At 44.8% G+C, this 20294-nt stretch overlaps 1 protein-coding gene across 2 annotated transcripts in view; it reads right to left on the bottom strand.

Moving 5' to 3' along the window:
• COG2 (component of oligomeric golgi complex 2) overlaps positions 1-20294 on the bottom strand; it is a 159107-nt gene that overhangs the window by 79081 nt on the left and 59732 nt on the right. For both annotated transcript variants that reach the window (XR_012226896.1, XM_073560121.1), the window contains exons 11-12: positions 13564-13625; positions 12120-12271 (exon numbers count right to left, since the gene is read on the bottom strand). Coding sequence is in view for 1 of the 2 variants with exons in the window: in XM_073560121.1 (XP_073416222.1) it covers positions 12120-12271; positions 13564-13625 (214 nt within the window). In the remaining variant the exon portion in view is untranslated. The remainder of the gene's footprint in view (positions 1-12119; positions 12272-13563; positions 13626-20294) is intronic.

The following is a 20294-nucleotide window of genomic DNA, read 5'->3' as shown; positions in this document are numbered from 1 at the left end:
GGGGGGCGAGATTCAAATCTCGGCAATGAGATCTCGTCCCCCGAGATCTCGGCACGAGGACAAAAGGAAAAAAAGAGTCAGGCTTTGTTTGGTGGAGGTACCTCCACCTCGAAAGAGTCACCACAATGACGTCAGTATTCCAGTAGGGGGGAGATTGGCACTCTTTTCCCTGGCCTGGGAAAGGATCTCCTCCAATACCTGGATCTTAGGCATCTTAAAAGAAGGCCTGAAAATCCCCTTTGTTCACCAACCGAAACCCGTGTTTGTAGTTACCCCTATCAGAAGAGTGGCCGAAGAACAATTGGCCTTGGAAGCAGAGATCCTGAACCTAATAGACAAACAGGTCCTTTACGAAGTCCCAGACAAACAAAAGGGAAGGGGGTTCTATTCGCCACTTTTTTTGATCAAGAAACCGGACCAATCATTCAGGACAATTATAAACCTCAGAGGACTCAATCGGTGGATAGGGAATCAGACCTTCAAGATGGAGTAAGTGACTACGGCCATAAAGCTACTACATTAAGACTGCTTTATGGCTGTAGTCGATCTGAAGGACGCATATTATCATATCCCTATTGTCACGTCGCCGTCAGACTCGGGGCCTGCTGTTCCGGCCTCGGCCACCAGGAGGCCCTGGACTGTCATGTCACCGTCAGACTCGGGGCCTGTTGTCCCGGCCTCGGCCACCAGGAGGCGCCGGACTGTCACATCGCCGTCAGTCTCGGGGCCTGCTGTTCCTGCCTCGGCCACTGGGAGGCGCCGTGGTTCGGCCCCGAGTGATGGCAGTGACAGAGAAGGGGCTCCTGCGCAGGCATCTGATGGACGCAGGCTCCGCTCCTCAGTCGGTCGTGGAGGGGTTGGTGCATCGCCATCTGGCCTGGTCCTGGGGGCGGTCCTGATGACATCAACAGTCCGGGAACCTGTGAGGGATGACCTGATCCCTCAAATACTTTGGGATTGGTCTTGCAAGCCGCCGGATATATTCTTGGTTCCCCTAAGTGCTACTGTGTGAATTACTATTGTTTGAATCTGACCTCAGCCTGGATTTCTGACCTCTCTACTGCCTGACGATTTTGTACCTCTGCTATTCTCCCGGTTTGTGACCTTGGCCTGGATATTCGACTCTGCTACTGCCTGCTGTTTTTGCACCGTTACCGCCCTCCCGTTTTGTGACCTTGGCCTGGACTCTGGACTCTCCCTCTGCCTGCCTTTTCTGTACCTCCACTCCTCGCCTGGTTTCTGACTACGCTTGTGGCTCCCTGCCTTCTTCCCTATTGGCGACCGTCCTGCTCTGGCGCACCGCTTCTAGACAGCCTCCTCCTGGGCCTTGCTACAATTCCAGATCCCTGTATAGGGGTTAAGGATCTCGGGGTTTCTCGGGGTGCTGTCCCTACTGCAGTCCAGATCCGCGGACGGACGTTACACCTATCCATCCAGATTACCAAAAATACTTGAGGGTAGCACTTTATATCCAAGGCATACTGAAGCACTTCCAGTTCACAGCTCTTCCGTTTGGTATATTCACAGCCCCGAGAGTTTTCACCAAGGTCATAGCGGAGGTAACAGCTTTCCTTCGGATTCAAGATACAGTCATAATACCATACGACAATTTCCTCATAGTGGGCAACTCCGAGGACCAATGTACAGCGCAGTTAAGTCAGGTGACCAACACCTTACAAGAATTGGGGTGGATAATAAATTTCAAAAAATCAAAACTACAACCCCTAAAGCAACAGACCTTCCTGGGATTTATCCTGGACTCAGAACAACAGGTGTGTCTGCTTCCGGAGGCCAAAAAAGAGAAGGTGCGGAACATGGCTTTGTCAGCCCGAGACCAACCTCAGACTCAGATGACGTTGAGGAAAGCGATGTCTCTACTAGGCACTCTGACGTCCTGTATTCCTGCGGTCAGGTGGGCCCAATTTCAAACCCGTCAACTCCAGTGGGAGATACTAGCAGCACAAAGAGCGCTAGGAGGACGTTTAGAAAGAGGTCTAGAGCTTTCATTACAGACCAGAGACTCTCTCAACTGGTGGCTAGACATTACAAATTTGGCCGCAGGAATACCTTGGGACAAACAGGCGACAGATGTGATTTTAACGAACGCAGGCTCCCTGGGGTGGGGGGCCCACCTAAGGGGTCACATAGGCCAGGGGTCCTGGACACCTCAAGAAAGCAGGGCATCCTCCAATCTCAGAGAATTCTGGGCTGTGAACAGCCCTAACCCACTTCTTTCCCCTACTCAGGGGTCGCGAGGTCCGCATCATGTCAGACAACAAAGTGACGGTGGCATACATCAACCAACAGGGGGGGACAAAGTCCTACTCCCTAATGAAAGCAGCAGAAGACATCCTGGGCAAGGCAGAGCAACACTTACACTCTTTAACAGCCTTACACATAAAAGGGGCAGAAAACAGAGGCCGATTTTCTAAGCCGCAATACTCTGAGGCAGGGAGAATGGGTCCTAAATCGGTCCATTTTTCAAAAGATAACACAGCTTTGGGGGGAACCAGTGATAGACCTCTTTGCCAACAAACAGGCAAACACAAAGGTTTTGCTCCCTAAACCCAAGGGAAGATCCATGGGCAGTGGACTCTCTGCACATTCAGTGGGACTTCAAGCTGGCCTATGCGTTTCCCCCAGTCGCTATGATCCCAACAGTGGTCAAAAAGATCAGGACCGATCAAGCCAGAGAAATTCCGATAGCCCCATTCTGGCCAAAAAGGCCATGGTTTGCTCTACTATGGAGAATGTCCGTCTCCGATCCATGGGTTCTGCCAGAGATCCCGGACCTTCTAGCCCAGGGCCCGATACTCCACGCACAGGTCAAGGGATTCCATCTGACGGCGTGGAATTTGAAAGGTCGCTTTTAAGGGGTAAAGGGTTCACCCCGGAGTTGGTGGCCACCCTGCTTAAAAGTAGGAAACCGGTGACAACATCTACGGCAGAACAAGGAATAAATTCCTACAGTTCCTAGGTAAGCCGTTAGAACAAGAACCCCCGATTAGTGCCATCTTGGAGTTTTTACAAGCAGGTTTACAGCTAGGATTAGCGGTAAATATACTTACGGTTCAGGTATCTGCACTATGGGCACTCAATAACTGCAACTTGGCAGCAAATAGATGGATAGCCAGATTCATCAAATCATGTCATAGGGCTAAACCTATTCCAATACCCAGGATAGCGCCTTGGGATTTAAACCTAGTACTAGATGCCCTTACAAAAGAACCATATGAACCATTACATCAGCTCCCTGTAAAATTTCTGACCCTAAAAACAATCATTTTAGTGGCCCTTACTTCAGCCCGTAGAGTAAGCGACCTGCAGGCTCTCAGTAAATCCACCCTATACACAAGTTTTTCAAGACAGGGTGGTGCTAAGGACAGACCCCGCTTATCTGCCGAAGGTAGCGTCAGATTTCCATCGAGGTCAAGAGATTATTCTCCCATCCTTCTGTGATAATCCAACGAATCCAGGGGAAGAAAAGTTCCATAGTTTGGACGTTAAGAGAGCCCTGCTAGAATACATATCTGTCACCAGCCAGTGGAGGAGGTCCCAGTCCCTATTCGTAGCTTTTCAGGGTGCCAGGAAAGGCTATGGGGTTTCAAAAGGGACTATTGCTAGATGGATTAGGGAAGCCATTAGTGTAGCCTACTCAGCTAGTGGTATCCCGATTCCTGACGGCATCAAGGCTAATTCCACCAGAGCCGCGGCAACCTCCTGGGCTGAAAAGGCAGAGGTATCGATTGAACAGATTTGTAAGGCTGCTACCTGGGCCTCACCTTCAACCTTCTTTAAGCACTATAGATTAAATCTATCCTCCTCTGCTGACTTAACCTTTGGTAGAAGGGTGCTGCAAGCGGTGGTCCCTCCCTAAGGTGTTTCAAAGTCTCCAAATGTCTCTCAGGTGTGCTGTCATGGGTGAAGGGAAAACCATGGTTACTTACCGGTAGCCGGTTTTTCCGGAACCCATGACAGCACCCGTATATCACCCCCCTTTTCACTGTATGGGTGTGCACAATTAGCAGGGTGCTTTATATGATGTGGTGTTGGATTAACATGTAACTAACTGGGAAGTCCTCTCAATGCTCTGTAACCCAACTGAAGCGGGGGAGAGGTGCCACCCCTTATATCTCAGTAGGTTCCTGTCCTGGCAGGGCGGATCCCTCTCTCAGGTGTGCTGTCATGGGTTCCGGAAAAACCGGCTACCGGCAAGTAACCATGGTGGTTTTCTCATCATGCTGAGGTCACTGCAGTTAAGCCAGGCTGACAACGCAGCCTCAGTGACCGGCGGTAACCTCGATGAGGTCACTGCTGCTGCACTCACAGCAGCTCATTCCTCAGTTCTCAGCCTGGACGGTCGCATCTTGGCACCAGGACATAGCTTACGGCGTGGGACAGAACAATGGACAGGTGAGGGAAATTGTTCTTTTATTTTTGTTTTATTACAGGAGATGTTAGCTTCAATGGAATGGGCATTAGGTGAGTTTAAATGTTTGTTAGTTTTAAATAAAAATGGGAAAGTGCATTTTGTTTTGATTTCAAATAAAAGACTTTACACTCGTCTTTATTTACAATACAACTATAGGATTAGCAATGGATAGGGGGTCTTTATAAACACATCTCTATTACTAACCATAGGGCTTGATGTTACCAGACAATACAAAGGTGACATCAACTCCACAAATATTACCCCACTTGGCACCACTACAGAGCAAGTGGGAAGAGCCCGGCAAAGCGCCAGAATTGCGCCAGCCGGAGCCTGCAATCTAAATATATAAATTAAAAAAAAAACAGTGGGTTCCCCTGTATTTTGGATAACCAGTCAGGCAAAACTGACAGCAATTAGATATGCCGCTTCTGGTGCCTTGCCTGGCTCTTCCCACTTGCCCAGTAGCGGTGGCAAGTGGGGTTCATATTTGTGGGTTGATATCACCTTTGTATTGTCTGGCGACATCAAGCCCACGAATTAGTAAAGGAGAAGCGTCTACAAGACGCCTCTCCATTACTAATCCTATAATTATATTGTAAATAAACACACAGCAAGAATAAAGTCTTATCTGCAATAAAACACAACACACTTTTCCTTTTTTATCCAAAAATAACAAACAGTTAAACTGACCTAACACCCATTCCATTGATTCCTTGGTCTCACCTGTCAGACGTCCTGTCCCACACCGTAAACCATGTCTGTGGATAGTTTTCAAGCTGGACGGTGCCAAGATGCGATAAGATTAGTAATGGGTACTAATCCATGGGCTTGATGTCACCAAACAAGACAAAGGTGACATCAACTCCACAAATATTACCCCAGTTGCCACCAGTACAGGGCAAGTATAGATGTGCCTTTTCTGGGCGGCAGAGGGCTGCTATTTTTATGCTGGGGGGGGTCAATATACATGGCCCCTTACCAACCTAAGACTACCAGCTCCCAGCCGTTTGCTTTAGCAAGGCTGGTTGTCAAATATGGTGGTGGGTGGAGGGGACACCAGGCCATTTTTTCAATTATTTAAGAAATTATTAGCGGCAGAAGTTGATGGGAGCAGTAGTCCCATCAACTGACGCCAATGACCCGGAGAAAATCTTTTTACTTCTGATCACAGCTGCGGGCTCACTTTTTCATTTGACAGGGTGGGAAATGCGGCTGTCTGACTGGCGGTAATAATTTTACCGCCGATCAGAAGCCGCGTTTGCGGCGCTGTCATAAACATGACAGCGTGGCAAACACTGGATGTTCAGGCATTCAAGTGAATGGAGTCTGGATTCTGTTCTGGTACCGAACCCTAACTTTTTTTTTTTTTTTTTTTTTTTTTAACTGTTCTGTAGGACCCGAACATCTAGGGGTCCTGCCCATATCTAGTCAGATATTATAAAGTAACCAAAAAAGCAAGGACAAGCCAAGCCACACAGCTGAATAAAAATATTTATATTTTAAACTATGACACATATATACAGGCTAACAGATCTAAGCATGCACACCACACAACACATTCTGGACCTTTCCCAAGGAGACAACACATCAAAGTAATTTATATATGTAACAACCAAACATCATCCCGCAGAAACAGAAATCAGAGCAGGTAATTTAATTTTCATGAAAGAGGTTCACAAGTGTATAATAAGATATCACCCTAACCAAATAACAATGATGCCTGTTCCAATTTCTATATCTTAGCATGCTCACCCTACTTGATAGTAGTCGATTGCTAAGCATATAAATCACTTGCTGTGTTGTCGCCATGGGAAGGGTCCAGAATTTTTTGCATACACGCTGTAATGGACTATCTAGATCTGTTAGCCCCTGCTTTCTCTTTCCTCTATAATACTGGATCTACAGTGGGTACGAAGAGTATTCAGAACCCTTTACATATTTCACTTTTTGCTTAATTACAGCCATTTTGTAAATTCAAAAAAGTTCATTATTTTTTGTAAACTCTGCACCCCATCTTAACGGAAAAAAACCAAATGTGTAAATTTTTGCAAATTTATTAAAAAGAAAAACCGAAATATTACATAGTCATAAGAATTCAGACCCTTTGCTCAGATGCTCATATTTAAGACACATGCAGTCCATTTCCTTGTGATCCTCCTTGAGATGGTTCTACTCCTCCATTGGAGTTCAGCTGTGTATAATTAAACTGATAGGACTTGATTTGGAAAGGCACACACCTGTCTATATAAGACCTCACAGCTCACAGTGCATGTCAGACCAAATTAGAATCATGAGGTCAAAGGAACTGGCTAAGGAGCTCAGAGACAGAATTGTGGCAAGGCACAGATCTGGCCAAGGTTACAAAATAATTTCTGCAGTACTCAAGGTTCCTAAGAGCACAGTGGCCTCCATATTCCTGAAATGGAAGAAGTTTGGGACCACCAGAAGTCTTCCTAGACCTGGCTGTCCAGCCAGACTGAGCAATCGTGGGAGAAGAGCCTTGGTGAGAGAGGTAAAGAAGAACCCCAAGATCAGATCACTGTGGTGGAGCTCCACAGATGCAGTAAGGAGATGGAAGAAACTTCCACAAAGTCAACTATCACTACAGTCCTCCACCAGTCGGGCCTTTATGGCAGAGTGGCCAGACGGAAGCCTCTCCTCAGTGCAAGACATATGAAAGCCCGCATAGAGCTTGCATAAAAAAAAAAAAAAAAAAAACACATGAAGGACTCCTAGACTATGGTAAATAAGATTCTCTGGTCTGATGAGACGAAGATAGACCTTTTTGGTGATAATTCTAAGTGGTATGTGTGAAGGAAACCAGGCACTGCTCACCACCTGCCCAATACAATCCCAACAGTGAAACATGGTGGTGGCAGCATCATGATATTAGGGGGTTTTTCAACTGCAGGGATAGGATGACTGGTTGCCATTGAAGGAAACATGTATACAGCCAAGTACAGAGATATCCTGGATGAAAACGTCTTCCAGAATGCTCTGCACCTCAGATTTGGCCGAAGGTTCACCTTCCGACAAGACAATGACCCTAAGCACACAGCTAAAATAACAAAGGAGTGGCTTCAGAACAACTCTGTGACCATTCTTGACTGGCCCAGCCAGAGCCCTGACCTAAACCCAACTGATCATCTCTGGAGAGATCATTTCCAAGAAGACTCATGGCTGTAATAGCTCAAAAGGGTGCTTCTACTCAATACTGAGCAAAGGGTCTGAATACTTATGACCATGTGATATTACAGTTTTTATTTTTTAATAAATTTGCAACAATTTCTACATTTCTGTTTTTTTCATTCAAGATGGGGTGCAGAGTGTACATTAATGAGAAAAAAATTAACTTTTTTGAATTTACCGAATGGCTGCAATGAAACAGTGAAAAATTTAAAGGGGTCCGAACACTTTCCGTACCCACTGTATAATGCTGTACTTGTCATATTTTAAACTAATAAAGTACAATTTTTTTTTTGATCAGATTGTGTGGTTTGGCTTCTCCCAATTTTATTAGGCTGTTGCATGTAGAATTGCAGGTGTCTCAGCCTAAAATCTTTTGGAGGGTGCACAAGCTGTACATTTTAAATAGTAATCTGGACCTGTAAAGACGATGCTACAAAGTGTTAATCCTGTGACGTTTATGAGAGAATATGAAAATCTAAAGCAGGGGACTCAAAGTCAGCTGGGTAAATGGGCTGCAGTCTACAGGCCACATTCTTAGCAGGACAAGATGACGTTTTCAGTGATAACACTTTTTTTTTTTTTTTAAAACAACTTGTTAATCACTTTTTATTTTCTTTTTTGTATGTCAGTATAATGAAAACACAAAATTTTGGGCATTTTTAATTTTGCTTTTTAACAGTGTTCATTGTATGGGTTATGAGACAGTTTTATAGCTTGGGTTGTTTCAGACAATGCGATACTAAATGTACTTTTCCTTTAGTTTGCACATAAAACAGTATTTTTAGTGTCAAAATATGTTTTCGTTATTTTTTCATACTCTAATTTTTACAATTTTTTCCCCCTCAACTTCTTTACTTAGTTGCTATATGGGACTTTAACTTTTACTTGACTGATGGCTGATCAAATATCCTACAATACTTTTGTACTGCACAATATTAGATTTGTTCGCCACTAATACTTCACCTGTTACACTCTACTTTACGCTTCGCAATTCTGAAATAATGTCCCTCATCCTTTAACCCCTTCACAACCCATCATGTGTATATATATATATATATATATATATATATATATATATATAGCGCATCGTGATTACTCGCTAATCCTGCCCCCTGCACAGTAGCTCCGCCCCCACATTACAACACACAATCCCGCCCCCACCACATTACCACACAATCCCACGCCCCACCACATTACCACACAATCCCGCGCCCCCACCACATTACCACACAATCCCGCGCCCCCACCACATTACCACACACAATCCCGCCCCCCCACCACATACAATCCCGGCCCCCCACCACCACACATAATCCCGGCCCCCCACCACATCACCACACATAATCCCAGCCCCCCACCACATCATCACACATAATCCCGGCCCCCCACCACATCATCACACATAATCCCGGCCCCCCACCACATCATCACACATAATCCCACCCCCCACCACATCACCACACATAATCCCACCCCCACCACCACACAATCCCGCCCCCACCACATCACCACACATAATCCCGCCCCCCACCACATCACCACACACAATCCCGCCCCCCACCACATCACCACACACAATCCCGCCCCCCACCACATCACCACACACAATCCCGCCCCCCACCACATCACCACACACAATCCCGCCCCCCACCACATCACCACACACAATCCCGCCCCCCACCACATCACCACACACAATCCCGCCCCCCACCACATCACCACACACAATCCCGCCCCCCACCACATCACCACACACAATCCCGCCCCCCACCACATCACCACACACAATCCCGCCCCCCACCACATCACCACACACAATCCCGCCCCCCACCACATCACCACACACAATCCCGCCCCCCACCACATCACCACACACAATCCCGCCCCCCACCACATCACCACACACAATCCCGCCCCCCACCACATCACCACACACAATCCCGCCCCCCACCACATCACCACACACAATCCCGCCCCCCACCACATCACCACACACAATCCCGCCCCCCACCACATCACCACACACAATCCCGCCCCCCACCACATCACCACACACAATCCCGCCCCCACCACATCACCACACAATCCCACCCCTTTCCCACATCACCACACAAAATCCCGCCCCCCCACCACATTCCCACACATAATCCTGCCCCTTTCCCACATCACCACACATAATCCTGCCCCTTTCCCACATCACCACACATAATCCTACACCCTTTCCCACATCACCACACAAAATCCCGCCCCCCACCACATTACCACACATAATCCCGCCCCCACATTATCACACATAATACCGCCCCCACCACATCACCACACAATCCCGCCCCACCACATCACCACACATAATCCCGCCCCACCACATCACCACACATAATCCCGCCCCCACCACATTACCACACAATCTCGCCCCCCACCACATTACCACACAATACTGCCCCCCACCACATCACCACACATAATCCCGCCCCCCACCACATCACCACATAATCCCGCCCCTCACCACACAATCCCGCCCCCCCACCAAATCACCACACACAATCCCGCCCCCCCACATTCCCGCTCATAATCCCACCCCCCCACATTACCGCTCATAATCCCGCCCCCCCAAAACGCACATCTTACTGAATCCAGTTTGTTTTCGATTTTACACTGTGAATAAAATGTACTATTAGTATTATTCAGATTTTTGATGATTATTATTGTTATTAACTTCATTTTAATTTAATTTACCACCTGCGTAAGCACTATTGAATGTTGTCATTATTTACTTTAGTTTAATCACCAGCAGCGTTAGATAGCAATGAGCGTGCCGAGCGTTAGCTGTCTGGAAACAGCTAGTAGATACATATAGGTCATGTCTTGGAAGTTGATGTGGGCTCCAGCACTGAGCCGGCATCTTTTCCTGCACATGAAAGCTGATCTGGAATCGTGATCCACCCACAGCATTTTAACATGTTAAATGCCGCTGTTAATCTCTGACAACAGCATTTAACACGATTGCGCCTGTTAAACGATCGTGGGGTGCCGATGGGTTGGCATGACATTCGTGAGTCTGCGCCGTGGCCGGGATTCATAGCAGATGATTATTTCTGCTATGTGTAGCAAAAAAAAAGGTTTTAAAAAATATTTTTAAAAAATATCCTTTTGCTTCATTCAAAATAAAGCAACATATTTGGAATCGCTGCGTTCAGAAAAGCCTGATCTATCAAAATATAAAAAGAATTCATCTGATCACTAAACGGCATAACGAGAAAAAACAAAGCACAAAACTAGAATTACGTTTTTTAGTCGCTGAAACATTGCAATAAAACGCAATAATAGGTGATCAAAACATTGCACCTACCCCAAAATGGTAAAAATAAAAAAGTCAGCTCAGCACACAAACAATAAGCCCTCACCCAGCCCCAGATCCCCAAAAATGTAGGCGCTAAGGGTCTTGAAAAATGATGTTTTGCTTTTCTTTCAAACTTTGAATTTTTTTTCACCACTTAGATAAAAAAGAACCCATAAATGTTTGGTACCTGCAAACTTGTAATGACCTGGAGAATCATAATAGCAGGTCTGTTTTAGTATTTAGTAAACACCACCCTCCTCCCTCCGCCAAAAACAAAACAAAAAAAGTTGGCGAACTGCACAATTTACCCAGTTTTCCAGTATACTATATGGTAAAATAAATGTTATCATTCAAAAGTACAACTCGCAAAAAACAAGCCCTCACATAGTCATATTAATGGAAAAATAAAGTAGTTCTGGCTCTGGGAAAAGGGGAGCAAAAAACAAAAAAGCAAAAACAGAAAATCCCAAGGTCATGAAGGGGTTAATGATGCCCCCCCCCTCCCTATAATAATGTTCCCCATCTTGGACCCTATCCTGTTATCATATCCTCTGTCCAGGACCTCATCCTGTATTCATGCCCCCATTGTATAATGATGGCCTCTGTGAAAAGCCCCCATCCTCTTACAATGTCCCTCATACTGTAATGTCCTGGTATGCATCATACACACATTAAAGAAAAACAAAATATACAATTCTTCTCAAGTATCTCCCATCCCATGATGAGCAGTGTGCTCTTCCTGCTCCACAGCCGACACAGTGAGGTGGGGTAGCACATTGCAGTGATGTCATGTACCACCCACAACAGCACGTCGACGTCACAGGCCTGTGGCTTTTATAGCTATTGGAGTGCAAGAAGCTGGAGACTACCGGCGACAATACATTTTAGCTGAATATGTGTCCGAGGATACATACTCAGGTGAAAAAGACACTGATGTCTGTGGGGTCCCCTTTCCTCGATGGACCTGGTTATCATTAGGCCCCTGTCTTGGGAGCTCTGCTGCCTTGAGGGAAACAGAATGTCGCTTCAGGGGCTGCTTGCGCCTGTGTGTTTGAGACCCCTGATGTAAAGGATAACAGTACTGAGTTATTCCAAAAGCCAAAGGTTCTACCAACAGTCAAAAAACAGAAATAGAGGAGCACAATTTTCATTCCTCACCTCTTTAATAAATACACAATAACGTGACAGCAGTTGTAAGGTTAGCTTCCAGAAACGGTGGGCAAGTAGTGGTAGGTAGATTTCATCAGACCAACACGCAGTTAGACATGTCCACAAGACATTTGTAACTCTGAGACAATACGCACTTTCAGCTGAAAAACATAACACCCAACATAAATATCATTACCAACCTATTCTATAAAATGTAATAATAATACTTCAATGAAGACTAGACCTTTACAAGTTAGTTTCACAGTATCTTTTCTTTAATGCTGTCACACACCTTGCGGTCATCTCCAGCACCTAAAGGATTATCTATACATGCTGCTTGCGGCTGTTAAATGTCAGACGATTGGATATATATATATATATATATATATATATACATATATACACACACACACACACACACAAGGCAAATCGGTGGTCATTTAATGGCGTGTTTAGACAGACTGACCAAATTTATATGAGCCCAGAAAAATTATGCTGCCGGTAACAGAGTTTAAGGATGTCATGAACGATCCAATTACCCGATGAACAAGCGTTTTCTTCGCTCATTGGGTGGATAGGCGTTTACCCAAGATGACTAAAGTATCAGTGAACGACTTTTCTAAAGGATGCTAGCACCCAATTACATATGGCTATATGTAAAAGAGGATTATTGTTAAGGGGAATCTGTCACCCTTTTTTTGGACAATGAGCTGCCGGCACAGACATCAGGGGCTTATCTACAGCATTCTGTAATGCTGTAGCTAAGTCCCCGATGTAACCTGAAAGATAAGAAAAAAAAGAGTTAGATTATACTCACCCCAGCATCCGGTCTGGTCTGATGGGTGTCGCCGTCCGATCCGGCGCCTCCCATCTTCATACGATGCCGTCCTCTTCCCTTCCTGTCGTAGCTCCTGCGCAGGCGCACTGCTCTGCCCTGTTAAGGGCAGAGCAGAATACTGCAGTGCGCAGGCGCCAGACCTCTCCGCCTGCGCAGGAGTCACGACAGGAAGGAAAGAAGTGGACAGCATTGTATGAAGATGGGAGCCGCCGGACCGGACGGTGACACCCATCGGACTGGATGCCGGGGTGAGTATAATCTAACTCTTTTTTTATCATCTTTCAGGTTACATCGGGAGCTTATCTACAGCATTACAGAATGCTGTAGATAAGCCCCTGATGTTGGTGCCGGCAGCTCATTCGAAAAAAGGGGTGACAGATTCCCTTTAATACCTCCATGGTTTTTTGAAGCGCACATCTGTAGCTGTACATACTCAGAGACCAAACATCGCCTACTGTAGATAAACTTCTTATTGATACCATCACATATTCACCAACTTTGAAACCTAATAATTTATTTAGCTCGATTATAGCATGTAGACCTAATTCTACTCTTTGCTGTATGGTTGCTTTTAGAGTAACAGTCAATGAGTAGAAGTGATGCAAGGTTACAAACCTGAAGCCTCCTCTCGATGAGAAAGTATTGCAGATTCTAGGCTTCCTGCTATTTCTTTAAACCTAGAGGAAAACCAAATTACATCAAACATTTACGAAATGCATTTTTTAATATAAGGCTTACTAGCTTCTAAAAATATATTTATAAATGGAAACCTAAATAAACGTCAACTGTGTACAGTAGTGTTAAGGCCCCGACTCACTAAGCGATCTCGGTAGCGAGCTCACTGCTGAGTCACAACTTTTGTGACGTAACAGCGATCTCACCAGTGAGATCACTGTATGTGACAGCGATCAGCGAGCGGCCCCCCTGCCGGTATTGCTGAAAGAAACCTCTGGACATTTCTTTGGTCGCTGGTCTCCCGCTGGCCAGCACGCATCGCTGCGTGTGACAGGCGGGAGACCAGCGATCAGGTGTAAAAAATAATAAAATAAAAATATAGTTATTTTCACCTTCCGACGTCCCGTTCAGCCATCCTGCCTCTCTCCACGCTCCGGTCCCAGTGATCCTTTGCACGAATGACCGCGAGACTTTGTTATCCCTCGAGACTTTGTTATCCCTCGAGACCGTGACATCTCGCGGTCATTCGTGCAAAGGATCACTGGGACCGGAGCGTGGAGAGAGGCAGGATGGCTGAACGGGACGTCGGAAGGTGAGAATAACAATATTTTTATTTTGATTCTATTTTTTACAGCGATGGCAAGCGATGCTGGGCGCTCGGCATCGCTGTGCTGATCGCTGGTGAAGCTGTCTGTGTGACAGCTCACCAGCGATCACATAGCGACTTACTAGCGATCCTGACACCTTGATATCGGTGTCGGGATCGCTGGTAAGTCGCTTAGTGTGACGGGGCCTTTACCCATTATTCTAATTCTTCATCAGATAAGCAGTCTGAAAACCAGGGCTGTGGAGTCGGTAAGCCAAACCTGCGACTTCGACTCCTCAATTTCCCTTCCACCGACTCCGACATATATTGCTTATATTTAAGTGAAAAATGTATTGTAGTACAATGTGAACCTCAGACATTTAATCATTTTTATGATACAATAATCAAGACATTTAGATAGAACATAACATTTATTGGAATACAACTTTAGAACACAAAAAACTGTAATAAATTGTAAATATGTAATACACTATGTAATATTAAATATATATATATATCTATCACTATGTAATAAACTATGTAAGTGGCAAAAAAACAGATTTCAACAAAAACATACTAAATAACATTTGTGCAGTCTATGAATTTGTTCTAAGAAATAGAATTGCCTCCATCAGATCCTCCTTCATAGAGGACCTAAAATCTGACCTAATAATTTTAAGGCCAGAGAACAACCTCTCTACAGTAACTTGGGTTGGAGGCAAAGCCGTAACCACATGGGGAACATCTCTAACAATTTCCAAGTATAAAGGAATTGCCTCATGCACAGTCAGTTTTGATGAACGGTTGAATTTTTCTTTTTCTTTGAGAGCAAGTGAAACATTTTGCTGAAATATGGTCAATCTGCTTGCTATAGGAGACGGAGTGAAATCTTTTTCCTTGCAGCAATGCTTTGCCTGCTCCATATCATCCAAATACTTGTCAAACTCCTCATTTGATGAGGATGAAGATATGGCAGCAGTAGCACTGTCAGGACCCAAGTCCTCTTGCGCCTGGCAGTCCTCCTGTAGGCCACCCATCCTAACTGCTACCTCAGTCAGAGCTTCTTTTCCTTTAGTAAGCTGTTGATCATCAAGCAATATACGATGACTTGGGTTCACATAAACAGCTGCCAGAAAAATTTTATTTTCCAATAGCTGTGTCTCTCTCCGTTTCATTGAAGCAGAAATGCCATCTGCGATTAAATCTCCTCTTTGGGACAGGCAAAATAGCAAGTACTTCCACTCCCTTATGAAAATGCCAGGAGTTAAAGGGAATCTGTCACGCTTTTTTTTCGGCTTGCAGCTGCCGGCATAGACATCGGGGGCTTATCTACAGCATTCTGTAATGCTGTAGATAAGCCTCCGAAGTAACCTGAAAGAGAAGAAAAACACGTTATATTATACTCACCGGGGTAGGCGGTCCGGTGGGCGTTGCGGTCAGGTGCGATGCCTCCCTTCTTCATGCGATGACGTCCACTTCTCCCTTCCTGTAATGGCTGCGGCGCAAGCGCACTGCTCTGCCCTGTTGAGGACAGAGTAGAATTCTGCAGTGCACAGGTGCCGGACCACTCCTGACGCCTGCGCACTGCAGGACTCTGCTCTGCCCTCAACAGGGCAGAGCAGTGCGCTTGCGCAGCAGCCATTACAGGACGGGAGAAGAGGACGTCATCGCATGAAGAAGGGAGGCGTCAGACCGGACCGCAACGCCCACCGGACCGGACCGCCCACCCCGGTGAGTATAATATAACTTATTTTTCTTCTCTTTCAGGTTACATCGGAGGTTTATCTACAGCATTACAGACTGCTGTAGATAAGCCCCCGATGTCTATGCCGGCAGCCGCAAGCCGAAAAAAAGGGTGACAGATTCCCTTTAAATCCTCAGCTTGAAACTTTTTAGTCACAGTAAATAGGTGATTAAGCAATCCCTTCAATTCAGCCACCTGTGTCCATTGACCGTCAATTAGGGTTACCTGAGGGTTCGCCATATCTATAAGAAACGGTTTTAGCCAGGATCAAAACTAGGGGGGGGCAGAACCTCATACTGTTCCGCAGAATCTCATACTGCATACCTCAGCTGCTGCAGAACCTTATACTGCACACCCCTACACTTGAAAATAAAGTCTGCACCTTAAGATGTGGTGAATGCAGTCTATTTATTCCAACTATCAATTGATGTTGATGTGTTACTGAAGACGAGCAATGCCTGTCCTAGGCGTCCTTTTGGGCAGCTATGAGGTGTACCTGACTGGTGCTAAAAAAAAAAAAAAAAAAAAAGGAGTGTTAGGGTACTGTTACACCTAGCGACTCACCAGCGATCCCGACCAGCGATATGACGCGGTCAGGATCGCTGGTGAATCGCTAGTGAGCTGCCACACAAGCAGATCTCACTAGCGACATCGCTGGGGACGGGGATCGCTACTTACCTGTCAGACGCGGCGATCCTGCGTCCTCCCGCCCGGCTCCACGAGTCGCTCGTCGTCACAGCAGGAAGCGCCGCAGGAAGTGACCGACGAGGAATGATCCAGCAGCTTCTCGCGCGATCAGCGATAACCAGCGGGGGAGCTGGTCGGAGATAAGTATCACATGCAGCAATATCGCTGTAACGTCACAAAATCGGTGACTTTACAGCGATATTGCTAGCGATATCGCAGTGTGTAACGGGGGCTTTAGTCTGTGTGCTACCCGGCTTTCATTCTTTTTGGTACAGATAAGATATGGATAGACAGATAGGGGTAAATGGATAGATAGCAAAAGCAGATTAGAAATCTGCTCTATTGAAAACATTATCTATGAGCTCTAAAACCTTTCAGGTGATGCGGTTTTTTAAAAAGCTGATCTGCTTTTGCAGCTGAAAAATGTATCCTCAAAAAACGCAGCAAAAACGCTGTGTGTGAATGTAGCCTTAGGTCAGGAATAGAACAGCCATTTATAGGACATTCCATAACTTTCCCAAATTCCTATGAAAAAATATTCAGCACATTCTGCAGTGAACTACTGTACCCAATTTATTATATATTTTAGGAGTCAGAAAATTTTATACCGACTCCACCAAAATGAGCTCCGACTCCACAGCCCTGCTGAAAACCCTTCCAGACAGGGCATAAAATAGTCCCAGTTGCCAGCGTGAAAATTGCAAGATTTCTAATTTCACGTAACAGATTAAAACAAACAAAAAACAAATTTAAAAAATTAAGTACGTGTGACACAAAAACCTTACTTAAAGCACCACTTCAGCATTATCTTTTTTTGAAGTCTGGTGAATATATTACTAAGGGCATAGAACTAAGATTAATTGCACCACTTCAGCGCTGCAAAATAAAAAAAAAACAAAAAACCTGGAGTGGTGCTTTAACTCCTTCACTACCAAGGGTGGTTTGCACGTTAACGCACGGGCCAATTTTTACAATTCTGACCACTGTCCTTTTATGAGGTAATAACTCTGAAACGCTTCCATGGATCTTGGTGATTCTGACAATGTTTTCTCGTGACATATTGTACTTCATGTTAGTGGTAAAATTTCATTCAAACAATTTGTGTTTATTTGTGAAAAAAACAGAAATTTGGCGAAAATTTTGAAAATGTCGCAATTTTCCAACTTTGAATTTTTATGCTCTTAAATCAGAGATACGGCACACACAAAATTAATAAGTAACATTTCACACATTTATTTACATCAGCACAATTTTGGAACCAAAATTTTTTTTTTGTTAGGAAGTTAAAAGGGTTAAAAGTTGACCAGCGATTTCTCATTTTTGCAACACCATTTTATTTTTACAGACCACATCACATTTGAAGCCACTTTGAGGGGTCTATATGATAGAAAATACTCAAAAGTGACACCATTCTAAAAACTGCACTCCTTAAGGTGCTCAAAACCACATTCAAGAAGTTTATTAACCCTTCAGGTGCTTCACAGGAATTTTTTGAATATTTAAAAAAAAAAAAAAAAATGAACATCTAACTTTTTTTCACAAAAAAAATAATTCAGGTTCAATTTTTTTTATTTTACCAAGGGTAACAGGAGAAATTGGACTGCAAAAGTTATTGTGCAATTTGTCCTGAGTACGCTGATACCTGATATGTGGGGGGAACCACTGTTTCGGTGCATGGCAGAGCTCAGAAGGGAAGGAGCGCCGTTTGACTTTTTCAATGCAAAATTGGCTGGAATTCAGATCGGACGCCATGTCACGTTTGGAGAGCCCCTGATGTACCTAAACAGTGGAAATCCCACACAAGTGACGCCATTCTGGAAACTAGACCCCCCAAGGAACTTATCTAGATGTGTGGTGAGAACTTTGAACCCCCAAGAGCTTCACAGAAGTTTATAACGTACAGCCGTACAATTAAAAAATAATATTTTTTCCACAAAAATGATCTTTTCACCCTCAATTCTTATTTTTCCAAGGGTAACAGGACCCCAAAAGTTATTGTGCAATTTGTCCTGAGTACGCTGATACCCGATATGTGGGTGTAAACGACTATTTGGGCGCATGGCAGAGCTCAGAAGGGAAGCAGCGCCATTTGACGTTTTTGGCTGGAATTGAGATCGGACACCATGTCGCGTTTGGAAAGCCCCTGATGTACCAAAACAGCGGAAACCCCCCCCACAAACGACACCATTTTGGAAACTAGACCCCCTAAGGAACTTATCTAGATGTGTAGATGTGTGGTGAGCACTTTGAACCCCCCAGTGCTTCACAGAAGTTTATAATGCCCAGGCGTGAAAATAAAAAACTCGTATTTTTCCACAAACATGATCATTTAGTCCACAATTTCGTTATTTTCCCAAGGGTACCAGGAGAAATTGGACCCCAAAAGTTGTTGTCCAATTTGTCCTGAGTACGCTGATGCCTCATATGTGGGAGAAAAGTACTATATGGGCACACGTCGGGGCTCGGAAGGGAAGGGGTGACGTTTTGGAATGCAGACTTTGATGGAATGGTCTGCGGGTGTCATGTGCGTTTGGAGAGCCTCTGATGTGCCTAAACTATTCAAACTCCCCACAAGGGACCCCATTTTGGAAACTAGACCCCCCACGGAACTTATCTAGATGTGTGGTGAGCACTTTGAACCCCCAAGGACTTCACAGAAGTTTATAACGCCCGGGCGTGAAAATAAAAAAATCATTTTTTTCCACAAAAATGATATTTTTGCCCCGAATGTTTTATTTTCCTAAGGGCAACAGGAGAAATTGGACCCCAAAAGTTGTTTTGCAATTTGTCCTGAGTAGGCTGATACCGCATATGTGGGGGTAAAACACTGTTTGGGCACATAGCAGAGCTTGGAAGGGAAGGAGCACCATTTGACTTTTTCAACGCAGAATTGGCTGGAATTGAGATCAGACGCCATGTTGCGTTTGGAGAGCACCTGATGTGCCCAAACAGTGGAAAACCCCCAATTCTAACTCCAACCCTAACCCCAACACACCCCTAACCCTAATCTCAGCCCTAACCCTAATGGGAAAATGAAAAATACATTTTTTTAATTTTATTATTTTTCCCTAACTAAGGGGGTGATAACGGGGGTTTGATTTACTATTTATGGCGGTTTTAATATTTGGCAGCTGTCACACGATAAAAGACGCTTTTTATTGTAAAAATAGTTTTTGCATCACCACATATTGAGAACTATAATTTTTCCATATTTTGACCCACCGAGTCATGTGAGGTCTTATTTTTTTGACGTTGATGTTTTTATTGGTATCATTTTCGGGCACGTGGCATCTTTTGATCGCTTTTTATTCCGATTTTTGGGACGCAGAATGAACAAAAACCAGCGTTTCATGAATTTCTTTTGGGGGGGTGCGTTTACACCGTTCCGCCTGCGGTAAAATTGATAAAGCGGTTTTATTCTTCGGGTCAGTATGGTTACAGCGATACCTCATTTATGTAAGTTTTTTTATGTTTTAGCGCTTTTATGCAATGAAAATATTTTTTATATAAAATTGATTATTTTTGCATCGCTTTATTCTGCGAGCTATAACTTTTTTATTTTTTCGCTGATGATGCTGTGTGGCGGCTCGTTTTTTGCGGGACAAGATGACATTTTCAGCGGTACCATGGATATTTATATGCGTCTTTTTGATC

Source organism: Dendrobates tinctorius, unplaced genomic scaffold, assembly GCF_039654945.1.
Source record: "Dendrobates tinctorius isolate UK_male_01 unplaced genomic scaffold, ASM3965494v1 ptg000293l, whole genome shotgun sequence".
Taxonomy (NCBI): Eukaryota; Metazoa; Chordata; class Amphibia; order Anura; family Dendrobatidae; genus Dendrobates; species Dendrobates tinctorius.
This window is presented reverse-complemented; position numbering and strand designations above follow the sequence as displayed.